Below are 23,584 nucleotides of genomic sequence, written 5' to 3' on the forward strand. Positions count from 1 at the left end.
ACTTTGATGCCTCGTACCTCTTTCTAATAACAAAATATACACGTTAGTAACTTCAAGGAAAATAATAATCAACAATTAAATTAAATAATTGAAAGAGAGATTTGGGACCAAACCCTCAGAAATTAAACCTTTCACGTCTAGGGCGAAGGCAACTTCGAATATGGCTAGGTGTTTCTAGATCTTGCGAATGCGGAATTTTGTATTTGAAAAGCAAGTTTAGAAAAAAGAGAGAGGGAGAAAGATGGTGAATGATTAAAGAGAATGAGAAAATTGATGAATACGAATGAAAACTGGTTGTAGGTGATTATAATTGAAAAGCTGGTTATTGATGAATGAAAACGGAGTTTTTAATACGTTATTTATAGAGAAAATCAGCCAAAAAGATAAAATATCAAAACAGAGCATCTGGCGCACCTAAAATAGAGCTGGCGCCAACGCCAACTTATTGGTGCCAGGCGCCAACATTAGCGCCAGACGCCAATGCTAGCGCCAGGCGCCAATGCCTGGCGTCAGGCGCTAACCCTGTTTTTGACGCGTTTTCTAAAATCAGATAAATTTTGCCGTACAGGAGGATAAAATCGTATCTTTTCCTCAAAAATGTTCTTTGATTTTAATTAAAACTCTTAAAAGTCAACAAAAGTCAATTTATCAATGTTAATTGAATTAGGAATGAAAAGAATCTTCTAGAAGAATCTAGAAGACTAAACCCATTCCTAATTGCATTAGGAATGATAAATCATATTAGGCCCCCCCTAGATCATTGGGCCGCATATAAGGCTCAAACCGGGCCCAGTTTGGTAAATTGGCCATAACTTCCTCAATATTCATCGGAATTGGGCTTATAATATATCGTTGGAAAGCTCTTGTCAAGCCCTATCCAACTACACCACTATTGGACCAATATCATGGACCAACTAAACTGGATTATCTGTTTTCTTAAAATAATTTTTCAAAAACAGAGAGAAGAGAAAAGAAATTAAAACTATCCGCAACACTAGACTTTCCACACTTTCACTTCATTCGATTATGATTCGACGCGAAAGGTACTCATCACTAGGTTTGGTTTTGGGGCAGTGGCGGACCTACACGTGTGCACACTGGGTCACGTGACTCAGCAGTCCAAAAAAAAAAATTAAAAAAAAATAAAAAAATAAGAAAAAACAAGAAAGAACGGTTGAACGACAAAGCACAAAGGCCCAAAACGCGTGAAAGAAAGAACGGAAACCTCACAACCCTAAATCCCTCTCTCGCAATCTCGCATTCGCCGCTACTTCGCCGCCTCGCCGGAGCAGCCTACCTTCAGTCTTCACACGTTCATCCATTCGTCCCCTTCGTCGTTCAAACAACAGTTCATTCGTTCGTGGAACGGTGGAATCGTGGTTCGTCGTTCATCCCTAAGGCCCGACTTGGCCGACTGCCCGACGGCCCCGACTGGACGGCGCCCTCACCCCTCGGAATCTCAGATCTACGCCAGTAACACCACCGAGCACGGCGAGTAGCCATCTGTCTAGCACGGACCACCGAATCACCGATTGAAGGATTTGAACTTTGAAGGCAGGCGCTAGCAAGCAGTGAAGCAGCAAGGTATTTAATAATTTACACCTTTTAATTTGTTTTGTTAATTATAAATTTGTATAATTTTAGTCATTTGATTGATTAAATTGAACTGAATTGTTGATTTGTTGTTCATTTTTGTGTTAATTACTTAATTAATTATAATTTCAGATTTTCAGTCATTTATAAATTATAATTTCATAGTCTTGATCTCTTGAAAATTTGAAATTGAAAAAATGACAGGTTGTTGGCCTTGTTGCTTGTTATAAATCTTGTAATGTTGTTCATTGTGGATTTGTGGTGTTGAAATGCAGAATTGTTGATTAGGTGGTCATTTGATTCAGATTTGATTGATATTTGAATGTATTATGTGTATTCAAATGAACTGAAATAGTGTAATGTGTATATATGATTGTATAAATGAATTGTTGATTTTTTTTTGTAATTGCTTATTTGCTTAAATGATTTTCAGAATGAAGCGGAAACGTACTCCAAATAAAATGCAGAATATCGCTAGTTTCTTTGTTAAATGTAATCCTCATCTTCCTAGTCAACAAAATTCTTCTCCAAATGAACAAATTTCCACTCCACATCACACTAGTGAACAACATACCTTTCCCACACACAATTCACCTCAAATTTCCCCTCAAAGATCACCTCATAATTCCACTCACAACTCCCCTCAAAATTCCACTCACAACTCCCCTCAAAATGAAGTGGAACACTCCAGTCCTCTTAATGCTTCGGGAGATGGTGTTAGATTAAGTGAAAATGATCTTGCCAATCTTCCTCATGACCCGGGTTTGAGAAGAAAGATGAGTGATTTCCATCCCGATGATAGAGACTTAGTGAGGAGAACTTACATTCAAAAAGGGCCATGCCAACCTAAAAACCATGTATTTCCTCAAAGACTCATTGCCCCTAAAAAACGTCGATTTTGTGTGAAGTGGTTTGAAACTTGGGGTTCTTGGCTTGAATATAGTGTGGAAAAGGATGTTGCCTATTGTTTCATTTGTTACTTATTCAAGGATGAAAATGCATTTGGAGGTGATGCATTTGTTACTGATCGATCTTGGAATAGATTAGACATACTAAAAGCTCATGTTGGTAAGCACATGAGTGCTCACAACAATGCCGTGTTAGCTATGGATCTGTTCAAGAAACAAAAGTCAAGCATCACCACTGCATTTTCAAAACAAAGCAAGGAGTCTATGAGTAACTATAGGAAGCGATTGGAAGCATCAATTATTTCTGTACAATGGCTTTTAGTTGGAGCATTGCCTTTTCGAGCTCACGATGAAAAAGAAACTTCTTCAAACAGAGGTAATTTTCTCAGACTTTTGACTCTTGTTTCAGAACTACATCCTGATTATTCAAAAGTTTGTTTGAAAAATGCTCATGGTAATTGTCAACTTACTTCTCCGGTTGTTCAAAAAGACATCATAAATGCATGTGCAAAAGAAACTACTAAAGCAATACTTGAAGATCTTAATGGTGGTTTTTTTTTGCTATTCTTGCTGATGAGTTGGCTGTTATTTCTGATAAGGAACAAATGGCTCTTTGTTTGAGATATGTAAATAAAAAAGGAGAAGTGTGTGAACGTTTAATTGGTATTGTGCATGTTGGGGATACAACTTCTTTAACTCTTAAGGCTGCTATTGAGTCATTATTAGTTCAACATTCTTTGTCTTTCTCTCAAGTAAGGGGTCAGGGTTATGATGGGGCTAGTAATATGCAAGGTTCAATTAATGGTCTTAGAACCTTAATAGAGAAAGAATGTAAACAAGCATACTTTGTTCATTGCTTTGCTCACCAACTTCAGTTGACTCAAGTTGCACTTTCTTGAAAGAATCCTGATTGTGCTTGGCTCTTTAGTGACATGGTTGCTCCTCTCTTGAATTTTGTGGGTTGCTCACCAAAGAGGAAAGAATTTCTTCGTGAAAAACAAGCTCAAGCAGTTGTTGATGCATTATCCCTAGGTGAACTTGAAACGGGTTCGGGTTTAAATCAAGAACGGGGGTTAGGAAGACCTTGTGACACCCGTTGGGGTTCCTACTTTAAAATACTTGTAAATGTTCTTGATATATTTACTTCAATCCTTGGCTCACTTGATGACATTGCTAAAGCTGCCGAAGCAAAATCTATGGCAGATGATTTTAACAGAGCACAAAGTATTATTGGTTGGTTAATGACTTTTGATTTTGTGTTTGTGGCTCACTTAATGGTTACTATATTTGCAATTACAAATGAGTTGAATGTGGCTTTACAAAAACATGATCAAGATATTGTTAATGCAATGGCCATGGTTAACGTAACCAAGACTAATTTGCAAGAGTTGAGAGATGAAGGATGGGATTCCTTTATGGAAAAGATCTTGTCTTTCACAACCAAATATGAGATTCAGGTTCCAGATATGAATGCGACATATGTTGTTCCCGGGAGAAGGATGTTTAGAGGTAAGCGTCCGGGAGTGTCAAATCTTCATCATTTTCGAGTTGAGGTGTTTATTAGTGTCATTGATCTTCAGTTACAAGAGCTTGAAAATCGATTTCCCGAGATAAGTAAAGAACTTCTTGTGTGTATGTCTTGTTTTAGTCCAGTTAATCGGTTCTCTACTTTTAACAAAGTTAAATTGACCAAGCTAGCAACATTCTATCCAAATGAATTTTCAAGCTCGGAATTGATTTACTTTGAACACACACTTCAAAATTACTTTGTGGCCGTTAGAGATGATAAAAGGTTTTGGAATTTGAAGAGTCTTAGTGAATTGTCAAAGAAACTCGTTGAGACAGGATTGTCCGAAACTCATAGTAGAGTATACTTGCTTTTGAAGTTGGTGTTGGTTCTCCCCGTTGCAACGACAAGTGTTGAAAGAGTGTTTTCTGGTATGACGATCGTGAAAGATAAATTGCGTAATAGCATGGGAGATCAAATGTTGAATTATTGTTTGATTACTTTTCTAGAAAGTGATTTGTTTTCGAATGTTAAAATAGATCACATTATTGATCGATATCAAAATATGAAAACTCGTCGTGAACAATTGTAATAGTTTATTGTACTATGTGATTGTAATATATTATTTGTAGTACTTTTAGTTTGTAAGATGAATTATTTAGGTACTATTTGGTTGTAGTATGGATTATTTTTGTTTGATTGAATGATTGAAATGAAGGTGGTTGTCATATATATATTTTTGTTAGTATTTTTGGATTCGAAATTTTTTTTTTCTTGTACAGGAGGTGATCAATTATTCAGGGTGACTCACAAGGACGGAAATCCTGGATCCGCCACTGTTTTGGGGAGACACAAATGGGTGTCTAAACTAATATATATATATATATATATATATATATATATATATATATATATATATATATATATATATATATATATAACGTGTTTAATAATTAGCTTTTTTTATTAATTATTGCTGGAGTCCCTCGAGTAGGGTGAAGCGAAGTCCTTGCTAGGGTTTGTTTGTGAGTTCACCATTGTTGAGTTTTCTTGCTTAGTTTTTACCAATTTTCATACTTTTGTTCTTGCTTTTTGTTGCTGGTTATCATGGATGATAGTTTGGTGAAGGATTGGGAAAAATTGAAACTGACTGAGGATGAAGAGATTGTTATCAAAGACAAAGGTGAAGAGAGTACTGATGAGGTGCCAAACCCTAGAATTGATTTATCTTTGGTAGGCAATCTTCTTACCAATAAACCTTTTAATTTTGAAGCTATGAAACGTGTGATGATGAATTTGTGGCGTTTGGATGATAATGTCGCTATACGCATGATCGAAACCAATTTGTTTGTCTTTCAATTCCTTAACGAGGAGGATAAATCCAAAGTTCTTGAAGGGAGACCGTGGGCTTTTGACAATCAAATATTACTCCTTAAAAGAAATTCAAGCAAACGAACAACCTTCAAAAATTTCTTTCAACTCTTCCCCTTTCTGGATTAGTCTTATTAACGTGCCGTTCAGGAAGAGAAATCTTAGGTTTGCTCGTGAGGTTGGGAACTGTATAGGGGATTTCCTTAAAATGGATGAGGCTGATGATCCTTTTGGATGGGAGGAGTTCATGAGAATTAAAGTGGTGGTTAATATTGAGAAACCACTACGGCGTGGGATAAAGATTGGTGCGGGTGATGGTACAACAAAGTGGATAGGCTTTAAGTACGAGAGGCTAGGGGATTTATGCTACTATTGTGGTAGGCTTGGGCACGCAGATAGGGAATGTTCCGAGAAGGATGAACATGTGGGCGAGTCTTCTCTGGTGTTTCAATATGGTCCTTTTTTGGTTGCATCTCCTCACCAACGTGCTAAGAGATCCGCTTTTGAGAAGAAGAAGGAGAAGGGGTGGATGGAAAAATTAAATCACAGGGGAAGTACTAGGCGTATGGATTACAATAGCCCAAGCTCTATACGTTTGGGGCCACCGGGGGATGCTTGAAAATTGTTGTTTAAATCGCCACATGAGAGTTCTACCCAAAGCCCTTTAAACCATGCCATCAAGTTAGTAGCTGTAAATGATGAGAGTAGTAATAAATTGGTCTTGAGGCCAATGGGTGTTATGGAGGGAGTGAAGGCAAATAATAGGGTGGGGGAAAAAAATAAGGGGGAGTTGACTGGGAGTGGGTCGAATTTAGGGGGAGTACAGGAGGAGGGAATTAATAAGAATGTTAGTGGGGTTGAAGTGCATGTGCATGAGTCTTCTGAGATGATGAAGGTTGACTTAGGTGCTTTAGGTGGAATTTCAGTGATAAAAAAAAAAAAAAGAAGTGGGCAGGAGGTTTTTGGTGTAGATGTAGAGAATATGAAGGATGGATATGACAAGAAACAGAAACTTATGTCTCAACATGGGGATGCTATTCTACATACATTTCAAGTAGAGGAACTCGGTGAACCCCGGGTCCTCGAACAACAATGAAACTCTTGAGTTGGAACGTCTACGGAATTGGAAATCCGTGGATGACTAAGGCTCTCCAAGATCTTTGTTGGAGAGAAAGGTCGAATATAGTCTTTATTATGGAGACTAAGATAGATGATAAAAGACTTGAAAGAGTGAAATATAAGTGTGGTTTTGTTAATGGGGTTTGCATTAGTAGTATCGGAAGATCGGGGGGGGGGGGGGGTATAGGGATGTGGTGGAAGGATGTAAATGTATCGGTGGTGTCTTTCTCTAAACACCATTTTTCTATTAATGTGAATGACAATGATGGCAATGCTATGTGGCGAGCTATAGGGATTTAGGGTTGGCCGGAACTTGCAAATAAGCACAAGGCTTGGGCTCTTATGTCAACTCTTAAATCCGATTGTAATATCTCGTGCATTATGTTTGGTGACTTTAATGAGGTTGCTTGGAGTTCGGAGAAAGAGGGAGGGGTCTTAAGGTGTGATAGACTGATGGAAGCCTTTCGTGACTCTATGGACTTGTGTGCTCTTAGGGACCTTGGCTTGGTTCTCCTTTTACTTGGGAACGAGGGAAGACAATTGATACTTATGTTTGTGAAAGGTTGGACCGATACCTTGTTGATGATAGATGGTGTAGCTCTTTTCCGGATGCCGAGGTTCGTAACTTACCTATTTTGGATTCTGATCATGCTCCAATTATTTTATCCACAAAAAAGAGGAAGGCAAATGAGTGGAGGTAGTTCTTTTAAGTTTGATGCCTTTTGGTTATCATCTGATGAGTGTGGCCGATTGGCCGTGTGATTGAAGATGGGTGGAAGGAGTGTCATGAATTAAATGTTGATAGAAAAATTGCGGTGTGCAGTGAGAAGTTGGGGTCATGGGCATCATGTACTTTTGGGGTTCTTAAGAAAAAGATTAAAGAAGTTGAGAAGAAAATTAGTGCTCTGAAGGGTGGAGTTATGGATGGTGCTAAATTAGAGCAGTGTAATATTCTTTTTCTTGAGCTGGAGGCTTTGAAAAGAAATGAGGAGTCATATTGGTTCGCTAGGGCGAGGGTGAATGAGCTTAGGGATGGAGACAAAAATACTAAGTATTTTCAAGAAAAAGTGAGTCAAAGAAAGAGCTAAAACAGAAGTGAAGGTCTCAAAGGGGATAATGGTGAATGGTTTGATCAGAGGGTTGATATTGAGAGGCTTATCACGACCTATTTTGCTAATATTTTTGTTACTAGCTCACCTACAGGTTATCAAGGTGCTCTCGAGGGTATTGAGCGGGTTGTGACGGAGGAAATGAATGCTTCCCTTGATCGTGAGCCTACTGATGTTGAAATAAAGACGACTTTGTTCCAGATGCACCCGAATAAGGCTCCGGGCCCGGATGGTATGCATGCACTATTTTTTTAAAAAAATTTGGCATATTGTCGGTCCTGATATTATTGACTTTGTGAAAAAATGGTGGAGGGGAGAGGTCGGTTTAGAGGCGGTTAATGAGACTTGCATTGTTCTTATTCCGAAATGTGAGGATCCCACCCTCATTTCGGACTTTAGGCCTATTAGTTGCTGCAATGTTATTTATAAAATCATTTCGAAGACAGTGGCTAATAAACTGAAGGTGTTTCTTGGGAGGGTGATCTCTCAAAACCAAAGTGCTTTTGTTCCCAAACGTCTTATTACTGATAATGCTTTGGTTGCTTTTGAGATTTTCCATGCTATGAAGAGAGGGGGTGAAAGGAAAGATGGTAATATTGCTTTGAAGTTGGATATGAGCAAGGCATATGATTGTGTAGAATGGGTCTTTTTGGTGAAAGTTATGGAGAAGATGGGGTTCTCGTGTGCTTGGATAGGGAGAATCATGAGTTGTCTTGAAAGTGTATCTTTTGTTTTCAAGATAAATGGCCAGATTTCAGGGGCAGTTACTCCGACGCGGAGCCTCAGGCAAGGGGACCCAATTTCTCCATATTTTTCTTCTTCTTTGTGCCGATGCTTTTTCTACCTTGATTAGTAAGGCTGCCAGAGATAAACTAATTCATGGGATTAGATTTGTAGAGGAGCTCCCCGTGTTTCACACCTATTTTTTTTGTTGATGACAGTATCCTTTTTGCGAGGGCGAATATTCAAGAGTGCTCAGTGATTGCTAATATTATTAGCGTGTATGAGAGAGCTTCGGGTCAAAATGTCAATTTAAATAAAACTGAAGTCGCTTTTATCAAAGGAGTGTGTAGTAGTCGTCGGGAAGAAATTATTGAGACTTTGGGGGTGCGTGAGGTTGAGAAGCATGAGAAGTATCTTGGCCTTCCGACTATTATTGGTAGATCGAAGAAAGCCATTTTCAGGGTTGAAGGAGCATATTTCAATGAAATTACAAGGTTGGCATGAGAAACTACTTTCAAAGCCTGGAAAAGAAGTACTCATCAAATCTATCGTGCAAGCTATTCCCACTTACATGATGAGTATTTTTCGTCTCCCGGATGGCCTTATTGATGATATCCATTCGATGTTGGCTCGGTTTTGGTGGGGTTTAACTAACTCTTCGAGAAAATTACATTGGCAACTGTGGGAGCTTCTTTGTAAACCGAAGAATGAAGGTGGTATGGGTTTTCGAGATTTACGATGTTTTAACACGGCTTTGTTGGCAAAACAGTGCTGGAGGCTTCATCACTTTCAAGGTACCATCCTTCATTCTATCTTAAAGGACAAATACTTTAAGCATTGTGATGTTTTGGATGCTTGTCGAGGGCATGACCCGAGTTTTACTTGGAGGAGTATATGGGGGGGGCAAAGACTCTCTTGTTGGATGGTTTGAAATGGAGGATTGGTAATGGCAGCGAGATCAAAGTGTGGGAATGTACGTGGTTACCTGGTAATTCTTCGGTGTTAGTTCCTTCACCTTTGCCAAGTAGCGACATGAGCCTTAGGGTGTGTGATTTAATTGATTTTGATTCGATGTCTTGGAATGTTGAGGTTGTGCAGGAGAATTTCTTGGCTAATGATCAAGCCTTAATTTTGTCCATCCCACTCTCTATACAACGTACCAGAGATGTGATGTATTGCACTACTAGAAAACAGGCAAATAGCGACGGACTGGTTCCGACGGACCCATTATTCCGTCGGAAAAATTGATATTTCCGACGGATATTTCCGACAAATTTTACAAATCCGTTGGAAATTTCCGACGGAATAATAATCCGTCGGAATATATGTGCTTTTCGACGGATATTCCCGTAGGAAATTATTTTTTCCGACGGATTTATAGTCTGTCGAAAATTTCCGACGGAATATTCCGTCGGAATTTATTTTTAAAAAAAAAAAACTAAAAACCGGTTCTAACAAAACCCTAACACCCATGTTCTATTTCCTCCTCCTCTATCAGCCGCCTCTCCTCTCTTCTCTCTCCTCTCCTCTTTCCTCTCATTCTCCTCTTCTCCTTTCTCACTCCTTCTCATTCTCCATCTCTCTGGTTCTCCTTCTTCTTTCTCGCTCGTTCCCTGCTCCTCCTCTCCCTCGTTTTCTTCTTCTTTCTCTCTCCCTTCTCTCCAACCACCGACATTAACAAAAACACCAGCAACACCAACATCAATAGCACCGGCATCAACATCAACAACAATTTTCATCTTTTTCGCCCTTTCTCTCTCTTGTCATGCTGAAAACAAAGGGTTTCAGGTCAAATTCGACCATGAAAACTCTAGATCTAGAGTTTTTATGGTCGAATTTGGCCTCTTCAACCCAATTTCGAGGTTATATGTTGTTGAATTAAGGTATGTATTTTTTTTTCAATTTTGATTTTATGTTGTTGTTTTATTGGATTTTTTTTTTTTTTTTTTTTTTTTTTTTTTTTTTTTTTTTACGATTTATGGTGGTGGAAGGTGGTTATTGTTGGAGTTCGGATTTTGTGGGTAATGGTTAAGGATTTTAATTTTTTTTCTGTAATTTTTTTGCTTAGGTGGTTTTCGGTGGCCACATAGTGGTGGTTTGCTTAGGTTGGGGGGTTCGGTCGAATTGGGTTTGGGTTAGGGTTAAAATCTGGGGTTGGTTTGGGTGGGCTTGGGTTAGGTGGAATGGTGCTGTGCGGTGGTGGGGGTAGTGGGTGGTGGTATGGGTTAAGTGGGCTTGTGTGGGGCTGGTGGTGTGGGGTGGTGGCTGGTGGTGGGGGTAGGTTTTAGGTGTTGGTGGGTGGATCTGGGTTGTGGGTGGGTGTGTGGTGTGGCTGGTCGGTTTTAGGTGGGTGGGTGAGGGTTGGTTTTAGGTGTTGGTGGGTGGATCCGGGTTAGTTTTGGTTTAGGTGGTCGGTGGTGGTTCGCTTAGGGTGGCCGGTGGTGGTTGTGGGGAATATTTGAGGAGTTTTTGTATTTAATTTGTTGCAGTGGAGGTGGCGGTTTAGCGGTGGGGGCTGATGGTGGTGGGAGTGGTGCGGGCTTTTTTTTTGTTTTTTTAAAAGGATTTTCTGACGGAAATTCCGTCGGAAATTTCTGACGGAATCATTTTCCGTCGGAAATTTCCGACGGACTTTTTCGTACCTTAAAAAACCTCTTCCGATGCTAAAATCCGTCGGAAAAGGTCAATTTTCCGACAAATACTATTACGACGACACGTTCTGACGGAAAATAAGGTGTTTCCGACGGAATTTTTCCATCGTAATTAAGCTATTTTCTTGTAGTGTTGGTGGCCTGCGAAGTCGGGTGAATATAGTGTGAGATCGGGCTATTGGCTTGGCATGAGAAGTCCGGTTTCCAGTAGTTCTCAGCAGGGTAATGAGGTGTGGAAAGTCATTTCGAACCTCAAGGGGCCCCCTAAACTTTGCCATTTTTTATGGAGAGCTTGCAAGGGCTTTATGGGTGTTAGGGAGCGGCTGCACTATCGCCATTTGATCCCTGATACTGTGTGCACCATTTGTGGGAGCTTGGTTGAATCAATTTTTCACACTTTATTTGAGTGCAAGGCTGCCATAAAAATTTAGGAGGTGAGTGATTTTGCTGCTCTTATTTCTCACGTTCCTTCTCGTGATTTCTCGTCCTGTTTCTTGCGGTTTGCCTCGAAAGTCTCGGCCAAGGAATTGCTGTCCATGGGTGCTCTGATGTGGGCAGCATGGTGTTGTCGTAACAAGGCCATATTCGACAATAACTCTTCCTATCCGGTTATGGTTGCTGCGAAGATGCTGAATTTTGTCACTGATTATGGTGAGTACGCAAGGAAGGTGTTTATGCCCCCTATTTCTCATTCCTCTGCTGCTGTTTCTTCTTGGACTTGCCCGGGTTCTGGTTGGGTTAAGGTTAATTGCGATGCTCACATTGGCCAAGCTATTGGACTAGGGGTGGTTATTAGAGACGAAAGGGGTAGGCTGGTTGCTGCTGCTGTTCGCAGGGAACATGCTGGGTGGAGTCCTGCTCTGGCCGAGGCCACTGCGTGCAGATTTGGGATGCTGGTGGCATGCAGATTGGGTTACAGCAGGGTGATTGTTGAGAGTGACGCTCAGCTAGTTGTATGTGGGATTCAGAAATCTATGAAGGGGTTTGATCCTTATAGTTTGCTGTTGGATGACATTATGTCTCTTACTAGTTCTTACTCTGAATTTTCAATTTCTCATATCAAAAGGGCGGGAAATACTTTATCTCATCTTGTTGCGAGATGGAATACTAGAGGTTGTAATGAATACGTTTGCATAGGTCCGTTCCCTCAAAGCCTACAAACTTTGGCGGAACTTGACCTCGTTTAATATATTCCCGTTCCGTTTGTTTCAAAAAAAAAAAAGCTTTGATGGCTAAATAGTCAATTTTGTTGTAAGTAGTTTGGTGTTCGAATCCTCTTATCTTCATTTTTTTAAAATATTTAGTGATGACGTGGCATGTTGTGATCGATGTTGGGTAGGTGACATGGCATCATCAAGTGTTTGTGAATTGACGTGGCTTCATGAATTGTCGGTGAAGTGACGTGGCGTGATTTGAAAGAGTCTACGTGACACGTGGGCGTTTTTATAAACGCCTTTTAATTTATTAGTATAGATTAGTATAGATATTAACAAACGACACTTATATATAATTCTTAAAAAGTCAAGAATTCCAACACAAGTACACAGCCTGAGCCAAAAAGTTAAGGGGGTCAAGGTTTGATCCCTCAATCTTGTGCACAAAAATAACAAGAGTGCATCTAGGCGCATAGGGCCTATGTGTTTCACAAGCACATAGGAGGGCATTTTGGGATTTTTATTATTTTTTTCTCTCCCTTAATGGTGCAGTGGTACATTTAATGTACCATTATTATGCATTTAGTGGTACTATTTGCCATCAAATTTTGCACCACCGCTTTTTCTCATGTTCCCATTATTTACAAAAATGTCATCCTATTTGTTTCATTGGCACATAGACCCTATGCGCCATTACTTCTCCGATTATAATACTTAACCACTATACTACAAATTTTATTTGTAATTATTAGACATCATATTAGTTATAATCAACAACTCAAAATATGCTTAAGGGGGGCCGGGTCCTTACCCGCCCTAACCAAGATTTGCCCCTTGCTTTATAAAAAATTTCATCTGAAACAATACAATATGTATAAATCCGAAGTCTCTTTTAGCCGAAATATTGAGCTAGAGAAGAAAAAAATGCTTCACATGAAGTTGACTTTTAAGGCCGTCGAGGGACACGACAAATATTTAGGGCTCCCTAATTACTTAGGGAACTCTAAAAAGAGGGTTTTTTCTATCATTCAAGATAGAGTCTAGAAAAAGATAAAAGGAAGGAAAGAAGGTTTCTTATCTCAAGTCGGAAGAGAATTATGATTATCCCCACATATTCTATGCAATATATTAATTGAATGAAATTGATAGACTTTGCAGGAATTTTTTTCGAGGGCAAAGAAAAGAGGAAAGAAAAACTGCTTGGGTGGCTTGTGAACGTACTTACTACTCCAAAAAAGAGGGTGGATTGGGTTTTCATGTTTTACGAGCTTTCAACAAGGCTATACTTGCCAAACAAGGATGGCATATTATGACCAACACCCAATCACTCATGGTTAGATCTCAAGCAAAAGTATTTCCCGATTTAAGATTTTATGAGCACGAAAATTAACTTGGCCTCGAGCTACACTTGGAGATCGATCTTCTTAGCAAGGAATATGATTGCTAAGCGAGCTGTCAAAATCATGGGAAAAGGTCATTCTTTTGACACTTTGAATGATCCTTGGGTGCCATCTCTGTCTTTGTTTCGCCCTTTGCCAAGACAGTCTGTAATTGATTACATACCAAAGAAAGTCTCTTATCTGATTGATGCTGATTCCTGGAACATATCGTTGATTTTTTATTTTTTGTGATTGGGAAATTTTTGCAATTACCAAAATTCCTTTGGCACGCTACTGCAGTATTGATTTATGGATGTGGCAGTGTACGAAGGATGATAATTTCTATGTTAGAAACGCCTACCATGTTGAACTTAAGGCACAAAACTATGATTGTCATGCTGCTTCATCCCTAAGCAATTGTAGTATGTAGAGCAAACTCTAGAATGCTAAAATCCCACCTAAAATTAGAATTTTGGGTGGCGTGTGCTGCAATAATGCTACCCCTGTGTGATTGAACCTCAAGAGAAGAAATATTTTGCACTGATGACATTTGTTTGGTGTGTGGCGGTGAAAAGTCAGAAACGCAATGCATGCTCTTTTTCTTTGCCCTGCTACTGCTGTAATCTGGGCTTACTCTCCTCTACGGTTGGATGTTCAAGATGTATGCACAAATATGTCTATTTCGGATTGGCTTTGCTTCCTTGAGCAAAGGTATTATGATGGTGGGACATCTTTTGGAGTTTGCTATAGGGTGTGTGGTTGAAGAGAAATGTTGTTACGTTCGAACGAAAAGACATCCCTATTGCTGATTCTATCAACAAAGTTGTTGGTATTGTTGGGGAATATGAGAAAGCAAATATGATTCTGCCATCTTAGATCAATAGAAGCGTGACCATCAACCATGTTTGGGCTCCGCCTTCTGCTGGGGTGTATTAGGTTAACTCTGACGCTGCCTGCTTTTGTGATAATACCACCGGGCTTGGTGGTGTTATGAGGGACGACCATTATGGGGATATTATGGCTGTAACGTGTGTTCAAGTTCAGGGGAGTTTCGATGTCGATGTTCCAGAGGCAATGGCTGCTAGACCTTCACTCCACATAGCTATGGAAGCTGAGCTTAATCGGGTTATTCTAGAAATGGATAACCTCAAATTGTTAAACCATTTGTCAAAGGGGCATCCTTGATCACTCATGCTTTGGTTTAATTGTTAAAGACAATTGTCACCTTGCTTCTCTTTGCTTTTCTTGTAGCTATTCTCATTTGGAAAGGAGGGGAAACAGGGTCGCCCATATTATGGCTAATAGTATTAGAAACTAGGTGTTTGGTATAAATATTGTAAATGAAACAGAAAGGATTCAAAAAAGTAGGGGAAAGGGTAATGATAAACGTTACCTTTAGGGGCCGTTTGGTTGGGGGTAATCAACAAAGGGAATGGGAATCAACTGGCCCGATTCCCTTTGTTGTTGTTTGTTAAGCACATTCTTTCATTCCCTTTACCCTCCCCATTACCCCATTTCCTTCTAACTTCATTCCCCACCCCCCTAGACTTTTCCATTCCCTTTCCTTAGCCACCCCTCCACCACCACACCCACACCTAGCCACCACCCTTTTCCTTACCTTCACCACTCTGTCGCACCTCCACGGCTCCATCGACCTTCGCCGCCCCTTCCCCGACCGTCGCCGCCCCCTCCCCGACCGACGCCGCCCCTTCCCCGAGTCTCCACGACCATCAGAAATCCTAAAAAACCAACCCTCTTCACTGAAATTCGTCGAACGGCCCTCCCCCACCCTCGAAACACTAGACGCTAGGGTTTCGAGGGTGGGGGAGGGTTGTTCGACGGATTTCACGGGAAGTGGTGAGGTTTTTCAGCGGTTCTAGCGGCGTTAGGGTTTTTTTGGGCTAAGGAGATTTTCGGGGGAGGGACGACCTCCGTTGGGTCGACGAGGGACGGGGGAAGGCTGACGAAGGGCGGCAAACAGTGGGCGAAGTGTGGCGATTGGTTTGGTGGTGGTTTGGTGGTGGAAACTTTGGAGAGTGAATGTTATTGGTGGTTGTGTGGTGGTGGTGTGGTGGTGGGACTAGAGGGAGTGTTTCCCTTTGTTTTAAAACAAACAACATGACAAATTTTAGGTATTTTCATTCCATTCTTCTCCTTTCCCTTTGTTCATTCCATTCCTATTCCCTTGTGCGAACCAAACGGCCCCTTAGTATATGTTTGGTATTCTAGTGGAATGGAAACAATTTGAGTAGTTAGTGATTGAGTAAGGAAACGTATTTTGTTTCCACTAGTTTGTCAATGGTAATAAATTGGGGGATTTTGTTACCCTTAAGAAAGGGTATTTGTTACTTTTAACACATACCAAACAACTATAATTGGAAACGCTTAATTAAATCCGTTTCCTACATCTAAATTACTATACCAAACGCCTATGATGTAATCAGTGGCGGATCCAGGATTTCCGTCCTTTTGAGTCACCCTGAATAATTGATCACCTGTAAAAGAAAAAAATATTTCGAATCCAAAAATACTAACAAAAATATATATATGACAACCACCTTCATTTCAATCATTCAATCAAACAAAAATAATCCATACTACAACCAAATAGTACCTAAATAATTTATCTTACAAACTAAAAGTACTACAAATAATATATTACAATCACATAGTACAATAAACTATTACAATTGTTCACGACGAGTTTTCATATTTTGATATCGATCAATAATGTGATCTATTTTAACATTCGAAAACAAATCACTTTCTAGAAAAGTAATCAAACAATCATTTAACATTTGATCTCCCATGCTATTACGCAATTTATCTTTCACGTTCGTCATACCAGAAAACACTCTTTCAACACTTGCCGTTGCAACGGGGAGAACCAACACCAACTTAAAAAGCAAGTATACTCTACTATGAGTTTCGGACAATCCCGTCTCAACGAGTTTCTTTGACAATTCACTAAGACTCTTCAAATTCCAAAACCTTTCATCATCTCTAACGGCCACAAAGTAATTTTGAAGTGTGTGTTCAAAGTAAATCAATTCCGAGCTTGAAAATTCATTTGGATAGAATGTTGCTAGCTTGGTCAATTTAACTTTGTACACAAGAAGTTCTTTACTTATCTCGGGAAATCGATTTTCAAGCTCTTGTAACTGAAGATCAATGACACTAATAAACACCTCAACTCGAAAATGATGAAGATTTGACACTCCCGGACGCTTACCTCTAAACATCCTTCTCCCGGGAACAACATATGTCGCATTCATATCTGGAACCTGAATCTCATATTTGGTTGTGAAAGACAAGATCTTTTCCATAAAGGAATCCCATCCTTCATCTCTCAACTCTTGCAAATTAGTCTTGGTTACGTTAACCATGGCCATTGCATTAACAATATCTTGATCATGTTTTTGTAAAGCCACATTCAACTCATTTGTAATTGCAAATATAGTAACCATTAAGTGAGCCACAAACACAAAATCAAAAGTCATTAACCAACCAATAATACTTTGTGCTCTGTTAAAATCATCTGCCATAGATTTTGCTTCGGCAGCTTTAGCAATGTCATAAAGTGAGCCAAGGATTGAAGGAAATATATCAAGAACATTTACAAGTGTTTTAAAGTGGGAACCCCAACGGGTGTCACAAGGTCTTCCTAACCCCCGTTCTTTATTTAAACCCGAACCCGTTTCAAGTTCACCTAGGGATAATGCATTAACAACTGCTTGAGCTTGTTTTTCACGAAGAAATTCTTTCCCCTTTGGTGAGAAACCCACAAAATTCAAGAGAGGAGCAACCATGTCACTAAAGAGCCAAGCACAATCAGGATTCTTTCTAGCAAGTGCAACTTGAGTCAACTGAAGTTGGTGAGCAAAGCAATGAACAAAGTATGCTTGTTTACATTCTTTCTCTATTAAGGTTCTAAGACCATTAATTGAACCTTGCATATTACTAGCCCCATCATAACCCTGACCCCTTACTTGAGAGAAAGACAAAGAATGTTGAATTAATAATGACTCAATAGCAGCCTTAAGAGTTAAAGAAGTTGTATCCCCAACATACACAATACCAAGTAAACGTTCACACACTTCTCCTTTTTTATTTACATATCTCAAACAAAGAGCCATTTGTTCCTTATCAGAAATATCAGCCGACTCATCAGCAAGAATAGCAAAAAAACCACCATTAAGATCTTCAAGTATTGCTTTAGTAGTTTCTTTTGCACATGCATTTATGATGTCTTTTTGAACAACCGGAGAAGTAAGTTGACAATTACCAGGAGCATTTTTCAAACAAACTTTTGAATAATCAGGATGTAGTTCTGAAACAAGAGTCAAAAGTCTGAGAAAATTACCTCTGTTTGAAGAAGTTTCTTTTTCATCGTGAGCTCGAAAAGGCAATGCTCCAACTAAAAGCCATTGTACAGAAATAATTGATGCTTCCAATCGCTTCCTATAGTTACTCATAGACTCCTTGCTTTGTTTTGAAAATGCAGTGGTGATGCTTGACTTTTGTTTCTTGAACAGATCCATAGCTAACACGGCATTGTTGTGAGCACTCATGTGCTTACCAACATGAGCTTTTAGTATGTCTAATCTATTCCAAGATCGATCAGTAACAAATGCATCACCTCCAAATGCATTTTCATCCTTGAATAAGTAACAAATGAAACAATAGGCAACATCCTTTTCCACACTATATTCAAGCCAAGAACCCCAAGTTTCAAACCACTTCACACAAAATCGACGTTTTTTAGGGGCAATGAGTCTTTGAGGAAATACATGGTTTTTAGGTTGGCATGGCCCTTTTTGAATGTAAGTTCTCCTCACTAAGTCTCTATCATCAGGATGGAGATCACTCATCTTTCTTCTCAATCCCGGGTCGTAAGGAAGATTGGCAAGATCATTTTCACTTAATCTAACACCATCTCCCGAAGCATTAAGAGGACTAGAGTGTTCCACTTCATTTTGAGGGGAGTTGTGAGTGGAATTTTGAGGGGAGTTGTGAGTGGAATTATGAGGTGATCTTTGAGGGGAAATTTGAGGTGAATTGTGTGTGGGAGAGGTATGTTGTTCACTAGTGTGATGTGGAGTGGAAATTTGTTCATTTGGAGAAGAATTTTGTTGACTAGGAAGATGAGGATTACATTTAACAAAGAAACTAGAGATATTCTGCATTTTATTTGGAGTACGTTTCCGCTTCATTTTGAAAATCATTTAAGCAAATAAGCAATTACAAAAAAAAATCAGCAATTCATTTATACAATCATATATACACATTACACAATTTCAGTTCATTTGAATACACATAATACATTCAAATATCAATCAAATCTGAATCAAATGACCACCTAATCAACAATTCTGCATTTCAACACCACAAATCCACAATGAACAACATTACAAGATTTACAACAAGCAACAAGGCCAACAACCTGTCATTTTGTCAATTTCAAATTTTCAAGAGATCAAGACTATGAAATTATAATTTATAAATGACTGAAAATCTGAAATTATAATTAATTAAGTAATTAACACAAAAATGAACAACAAATCAACAATTCAGTTCAATTTAATCAATCAAATGACTAAAATTATACAAATTTATAATTAACAAAACAAATTAAAAGGTATAAATTAGTAAATACCTTGCTGCTTCACTGCTTGCTGGTGCCTGTCTTCAAAGTTCAAATCCTTCAATCGGTGATTCGGTGGTCCGAGACAGATGGTTGCTCGTCGTGCTTGGTGATGTTACTAGCGTAGATCTGAGATTCTGAGGGGTGAGGGCGCCGTCGAGTCGGAGCCGTCGGGCAGTCGGCCGAGTCGGGCCTTAGGGATGAACGACGAATCACGATTCCACCGTTCCACGAACGAATGAACTGTTGTTTGAACGACGAAGGGGACGAACGGATGAACGTGTGAAGACTGAAGGTAGGCTGCTCCGGCATGGTTGGCTGCTCCGGCGAGGCGGCGAAGTAGCGGCGAATGCGAGATTGCGAGAGAGGGATTTAGGGTTGTGAGGTTTCCGTTCTTTCTTTCACGCGTTTTGGGCCTTTGTGCTTTGTCGTTCAGCCGTTCTTTCTTGTTTTTTTTTTGTTTTTTCTTATTTATTTATTTTTTTTTTAATTTTTTTTTTGGCACTGCTGAGTCACGTGACCCAGTGTGCACACGTGTAGGTCCGCCACTGCTGCCGCCCGAGGTTCGACGTTGGTGTTCGTGTTGGTGTTGTTTTATCTTCTTCAATGCGCTCTAATAGATACTGTACTGCCTCCAAAAATAAAGGAGATGCTAAATCAGACCCAGAAATGGTATATCTTTATATGCTTAAGCCTTTCATTTTTTGTCTACGTTGTTGTTACATTCTGTGTTTATGAACGTGATTTCAATTTTACTGTTTTACTTGCCCATATAACTGTTTTTGTTTTTAGAAACGTGTCAACTAATATGAAATGGAAAGATTTTTTGGAAGTGATTGTTTGATTTTAGTGACGATCTCGATCTTGGGTTTAAAGATATCATTTTTTCGAGTAAGTGGTATGAATTGTAGAGCTAAAATGAATTTTTTGGCTATTTAAGGCTTAGCCTTAATTAAAGGCCGACTTAGGGTCTGTTCTCATACGTTTATTTTCAGTTCAGTTCATCTCAGCTCCTAATTTCCTTCTCTTATAAATTAAAATATTCAATTCATTTCAATTCAGCTGATTTCAGTATATTAGAACAAGCCCTTAATCTAACCTGGTCCATTTTTTTTAAAAAAAAAGACCCCGACTTTATTGCCAACTTGAATCTGAATCTGAAACTGAATTGGATATTTGTCAAACCATGAACATGTATAAAATATAAGCTACTAATTAATTATAGCAAAATTACATAAATTTTACAGTTGAGTCATGCTAAATTATTGTGTCTTTATTTTACAGTTGAGTCGTACTAAAATATTGTGTCTGTATTTCTACGAGTCAAAATCTAAATCTCGGTTTTTCAAATCATGTCGTTTGGGTCACTTTGTGAGTTGTGACACCTTTAATTCTTGTTGCAACTTCTTATTATACTTTCATTCACAAAATTATTGTGAACTAAAACATTTTTTTTGAACAGGGGAATGTTCAAAAAGGCTGGAATGTGCCGTGGTCATTACCTACAACACTATTCACAGCGGCCATTGCTGATTTTAGGTTGTTAACATTATAATAATAAATCAGTATGTTTATTCATAAATTAATCAATTATGTATCTATTTTCTCAATTTCAGTTCTCATATGACGTTTATATTAGCAACGAAGGTTTGCAAATACTTTGACATTGTTACTGGACCTAATGTAAACGGACTCATACAAGTTGGTACTTGTTGGTATGTAAGTCTCTCCCTAACCTTAAGTTATAATCAAGTTTTAATCTTCTATATAAATTTAATTTATGCTCTACAAAATTATTCTAGTATTCAGCTACGTGTAACATATCTTATAATACCTCCAATCCAAATTACTCGCAACTTTGGAATATTTTATATCTCACAAATAATACCCAAAGTTGCGAGTAATTTTGACCGGAGGTGGTAGCGAGTAATTTGTACCGGAGGTGGTACAAGTAGTGAAGTAGGGATGTTTGTTCAATTATTTTACTCGTATAGTCGTGTCTACTAATACTTGGTGCATCACTTGGGCAACACGTTAGCATGTACAGTCCGATTGCTCAACTAGCCCATAGCCTGACCTGGCCAGCCGGCGACAAACTAGCCAGGAACTATAGCTGTCAGAAATTGCAGCTAAGAATTGAGAAGCAGAACTTGAAATCAAACGAACAAGAACATCACACACATTACACCATCACTGTGCATCCGTAGAAATCCAGCTCAGGTTCTAGAACTAAGTTTCATTAATGGAGGAAATTGTTTCTTACAGAAGAAGAAATCTAGAAGAAGAAGAAGTTACAGAGAGAATACTAAGAGAAAATCTAAAAAATAGAAGAAAAGGAAAAAATGAATGAATAAAAAAAATACAAGTTGCATAGCTTTATTTATAGCTATCATTTTTATTATACTAAGCTGAGCTGTAAAATCTGTAACAAACTTTTAATGCTCAACTAACCAATCTGACGTGGCACAAGTTGTTGTAACAACCTTGACTTGCATTGACTTGAGTAATTAGGTTGTATTGCTGAACACCCCCCCTCAAACTTGGCAGGGCTTTATCATGCCAAGTTTGCATAACAAATCATTGAACTGAGAAGAAGGGAGCACTTTAGTGAGTACATCAGCAAGTTGGGATTTTGTGGGAAGGTATGTGAGCTGAATCAGGCCTTCCATTACTTTTTCCCGAGTGAAATGGCAGTCTATATCAATGTGTTTTGTCCGTTCATGAAACACAAGGTTTTTGGCTATGTGAATGGCAGACTGGTTGTCACAGAGTAAGACCACTGGCAGAAGATCAGTAACCCCAAGTTCAGTAAGTAAACGAACCATCCAAGTTACTTCACTAGATGCACTTGCCATAGCTCTGTATTCAGATTCTGATGATGAGTTAGAAACAGTTGGTTGCTTCTTAGATTTCCAACTGATAGGTGACTGACCAAGCTGCAGAACATATCCTGTAACAGACCTCCTTGAATCAGGGCAAGCAGCCCAATCAAAATCTGAAAAAGCCTGTAGAGTTATTAGATCACCAGCCCTCATTAGAATTCCCTGACCAGCAGTAGCAGAGACATAGTTAAGAGTATGTTGTAGAGCAGAAAGATGAGATATTCTTGGTTTTTGCATAAATTGGCTGAGTGTTTGTACAGTGTAAGAGAGGTCTGGTCTAGTGTTGGTTAAAAAATTTAGTTTACCAACTAGACTTCTGTATAAAGAGGGATCAGATAGGAGAGATCCTTCATCAGCTTGGAGTTTAAGGTTTACAGGTAAAGGGGTTACCACAGGTTTGAAAACAGATATACCACAGTCAGAGAGAAGCTCTTTTGTGAATTTCTTTTGAGTCAGAACTATACCATCATCTTGATATCCAACCTCTATGCCCAAAAAATAACTGAGCTTACCCAAATCTTTGATGCTGAAAGTATCATGAAGATGTTGCTTCAGGCTTTGAATTGTATGACTGTCATTCCCAGTTAGAATGATGTCATCCACATAAATGGCAGCTATTGTGATCTTGTTGTCAGTCTTCTTCACAAATAAAGAGGCATCACTCTTGGATTGAAAAAAATCTTGTTTCTTTAATTCCTCATGCAATTTAGCAAACCATTGTCTTGAAGCCTGTTTTAGGCCATAAAGAGACTTTGTGAGTCTGCAAACTTTACCAGGGGCAGCATCAAAACCTTCAGGAACTCTCATATATACTTCTTCATGCAGATCACCATGAAGAAATGCATTATTTACATCAAGTTGGAATAAACCCCATCCTTTTCAGGCTGCTAAAGCAATAACTGCTCTTACTGTTGCCATCTTTACAACTGGAGAAAAAGTTTCCTCATAATCCACACCAAACTTCTGTGTATATCCCTTAGCTACAAGTCTAGCCTTGAACCTTTCAATTGTACCATCTGCCCTTAACTTTATTCTGAAAACCCATTTACACCCAATTGCCTTTTTACCAGGGGGTAGATCCACAATTTCCCCAGTATTGTTCACAATAAGAACATCTAATTCCTTTTGCATAGCAGCTACCCAATTTGGATCAACTTTAGCTTGACTGTAAGTCTGAGGTTCAACCATAGCAGAACAGGAAGCAACAAAACCTTTATGATCTGAAGTAGTTTTATTGAACTTGACAAGGTTACACCAATGAGTGGTTGTAACTTTCTTTACAGCAGCATGACATAAGTAATCTCCCATCCATGATGGTAGTTTTCTAGCTCTAGGTGGCAAAATTTCTGGTTGGGTAGTGTTTGTGATGTCTAGAATAAGATCCTGTAAGGGTGGCTGTAAGGGAGAAGAGGTATGTGGTGTGTCAAGGGTAGGTATTCCATTTGTGGATAAAGAGTTTGAAACATCATTGTTAGACTGAGAAGCTTGATGATTTGAATTAGTTTGCATTGAAACAGGTATGCTGGGAGCAGGACAGATTTCAA

The 23,584-nt window shown here is 39.0% G+C and overlaps 5 protein-coding genes across 5 annotated transcripts; 4 read left to right on the top strand and 1 right to left on the bottom strand.

Annotated features, from left to right (window-relative positions):
• Nucleotides 1-2,054: 2,054 nt before the first annotated feature.
• Nucleotides 2,055-3,400, top strand: LOC145643143 (uncharacterized). Its single transcript, XM_081694300.1, has 2 exons — nucleotides 2,055-2,978; nucleotides 3,101-3,400. Exons 1-2 carry the CDS (start codon nucleotides 2,055-2,057, stop codon nucleotides 3,398-3,400), a joined length of 1,224 nt encoding a protein of 407 aa, XP_081550426.1.
• Nucleotides 3,401-3,433: 33 nt separating this feature from the next.
• LOC145643144 (uncharacterized) lies at nucleotides 3,434-4,600 on the top strand. Its single transcript, XM_081694301.1, has one exon. It carries the CDS (start codon nucleotides 3,434-3,436, stop codon nucleotides 4,598-4,600), a length of 1,167 nt encoding a protein of 388 aa, XP_081550427.1.
• A 1,509-nt stretch (nucleotides 4,601-6,109) lies between these two features.
• LOC145643145 (uncharacterized) lies at nucleotides 6,110-8,834 on the top strand. The gene is made up of 6 exons (XM_081694302.1): nucleotides 6,110-6,433; nucleotides 6,993-7,195; nucleotides 7,322-7,565; nucleotides 7,635-7,839; nucleotides 8,054-8,393; nucleotides 8,549-8,834. Exons 1-6 carry the CDS (start codon nucleotides 6,110-6,112, stop codon nucleotides 8,832-8,834), a joined length of 1,602 nt encoding a protein of 533 aa, XP_081550428.1.
• A 2,683-nt stretch (nucleotides 8,835-11,517) lies between these two features.
• LOC145643146 (uncharacterized) lies at nucleotides 11,518-12,168 on the top strand. The gene has a single exon (XM_081694303.1). It carries the CDS (start codon nucleotides 11,518-11,520, stop codon nucleotides 12,166-12,168), a length of 651 nt encoding a protein of 216 aa, XP_081550429.1.
• A 4,030-nt stretch (nucleotides 12,169-16,198) lies between these two features.
• Nucleotides 16,199-18,700, bottom strand: LOC145643148 (uncharacterized). The gene has a single exon (XM_081694304.1). It carries the CDS (start codon nucleotides 18,698-18,700, stop codon nucleotides 16,199-16,201), a length of 2,502 nt encoding a protein of 833 aa, XP_081550430.1.
• Nucleotides 18,701-23,584: the final 4,884 nt, after the last annotated feature.

This window comes from Chenopodium album, chromosome 8 (genome assembly GCF_948465745.1).
Source record: "Chenopodium album chromosome 8, dcCheAlbu1.1, whole genome shotgun sequence".
Lineage (NCBI taxonomy): Eukaryota > Viridiplantae > Streptophyta > Magnoliopsida > Caryophyllales > Amaranthaceae > Chenopodium > Chenopodium album.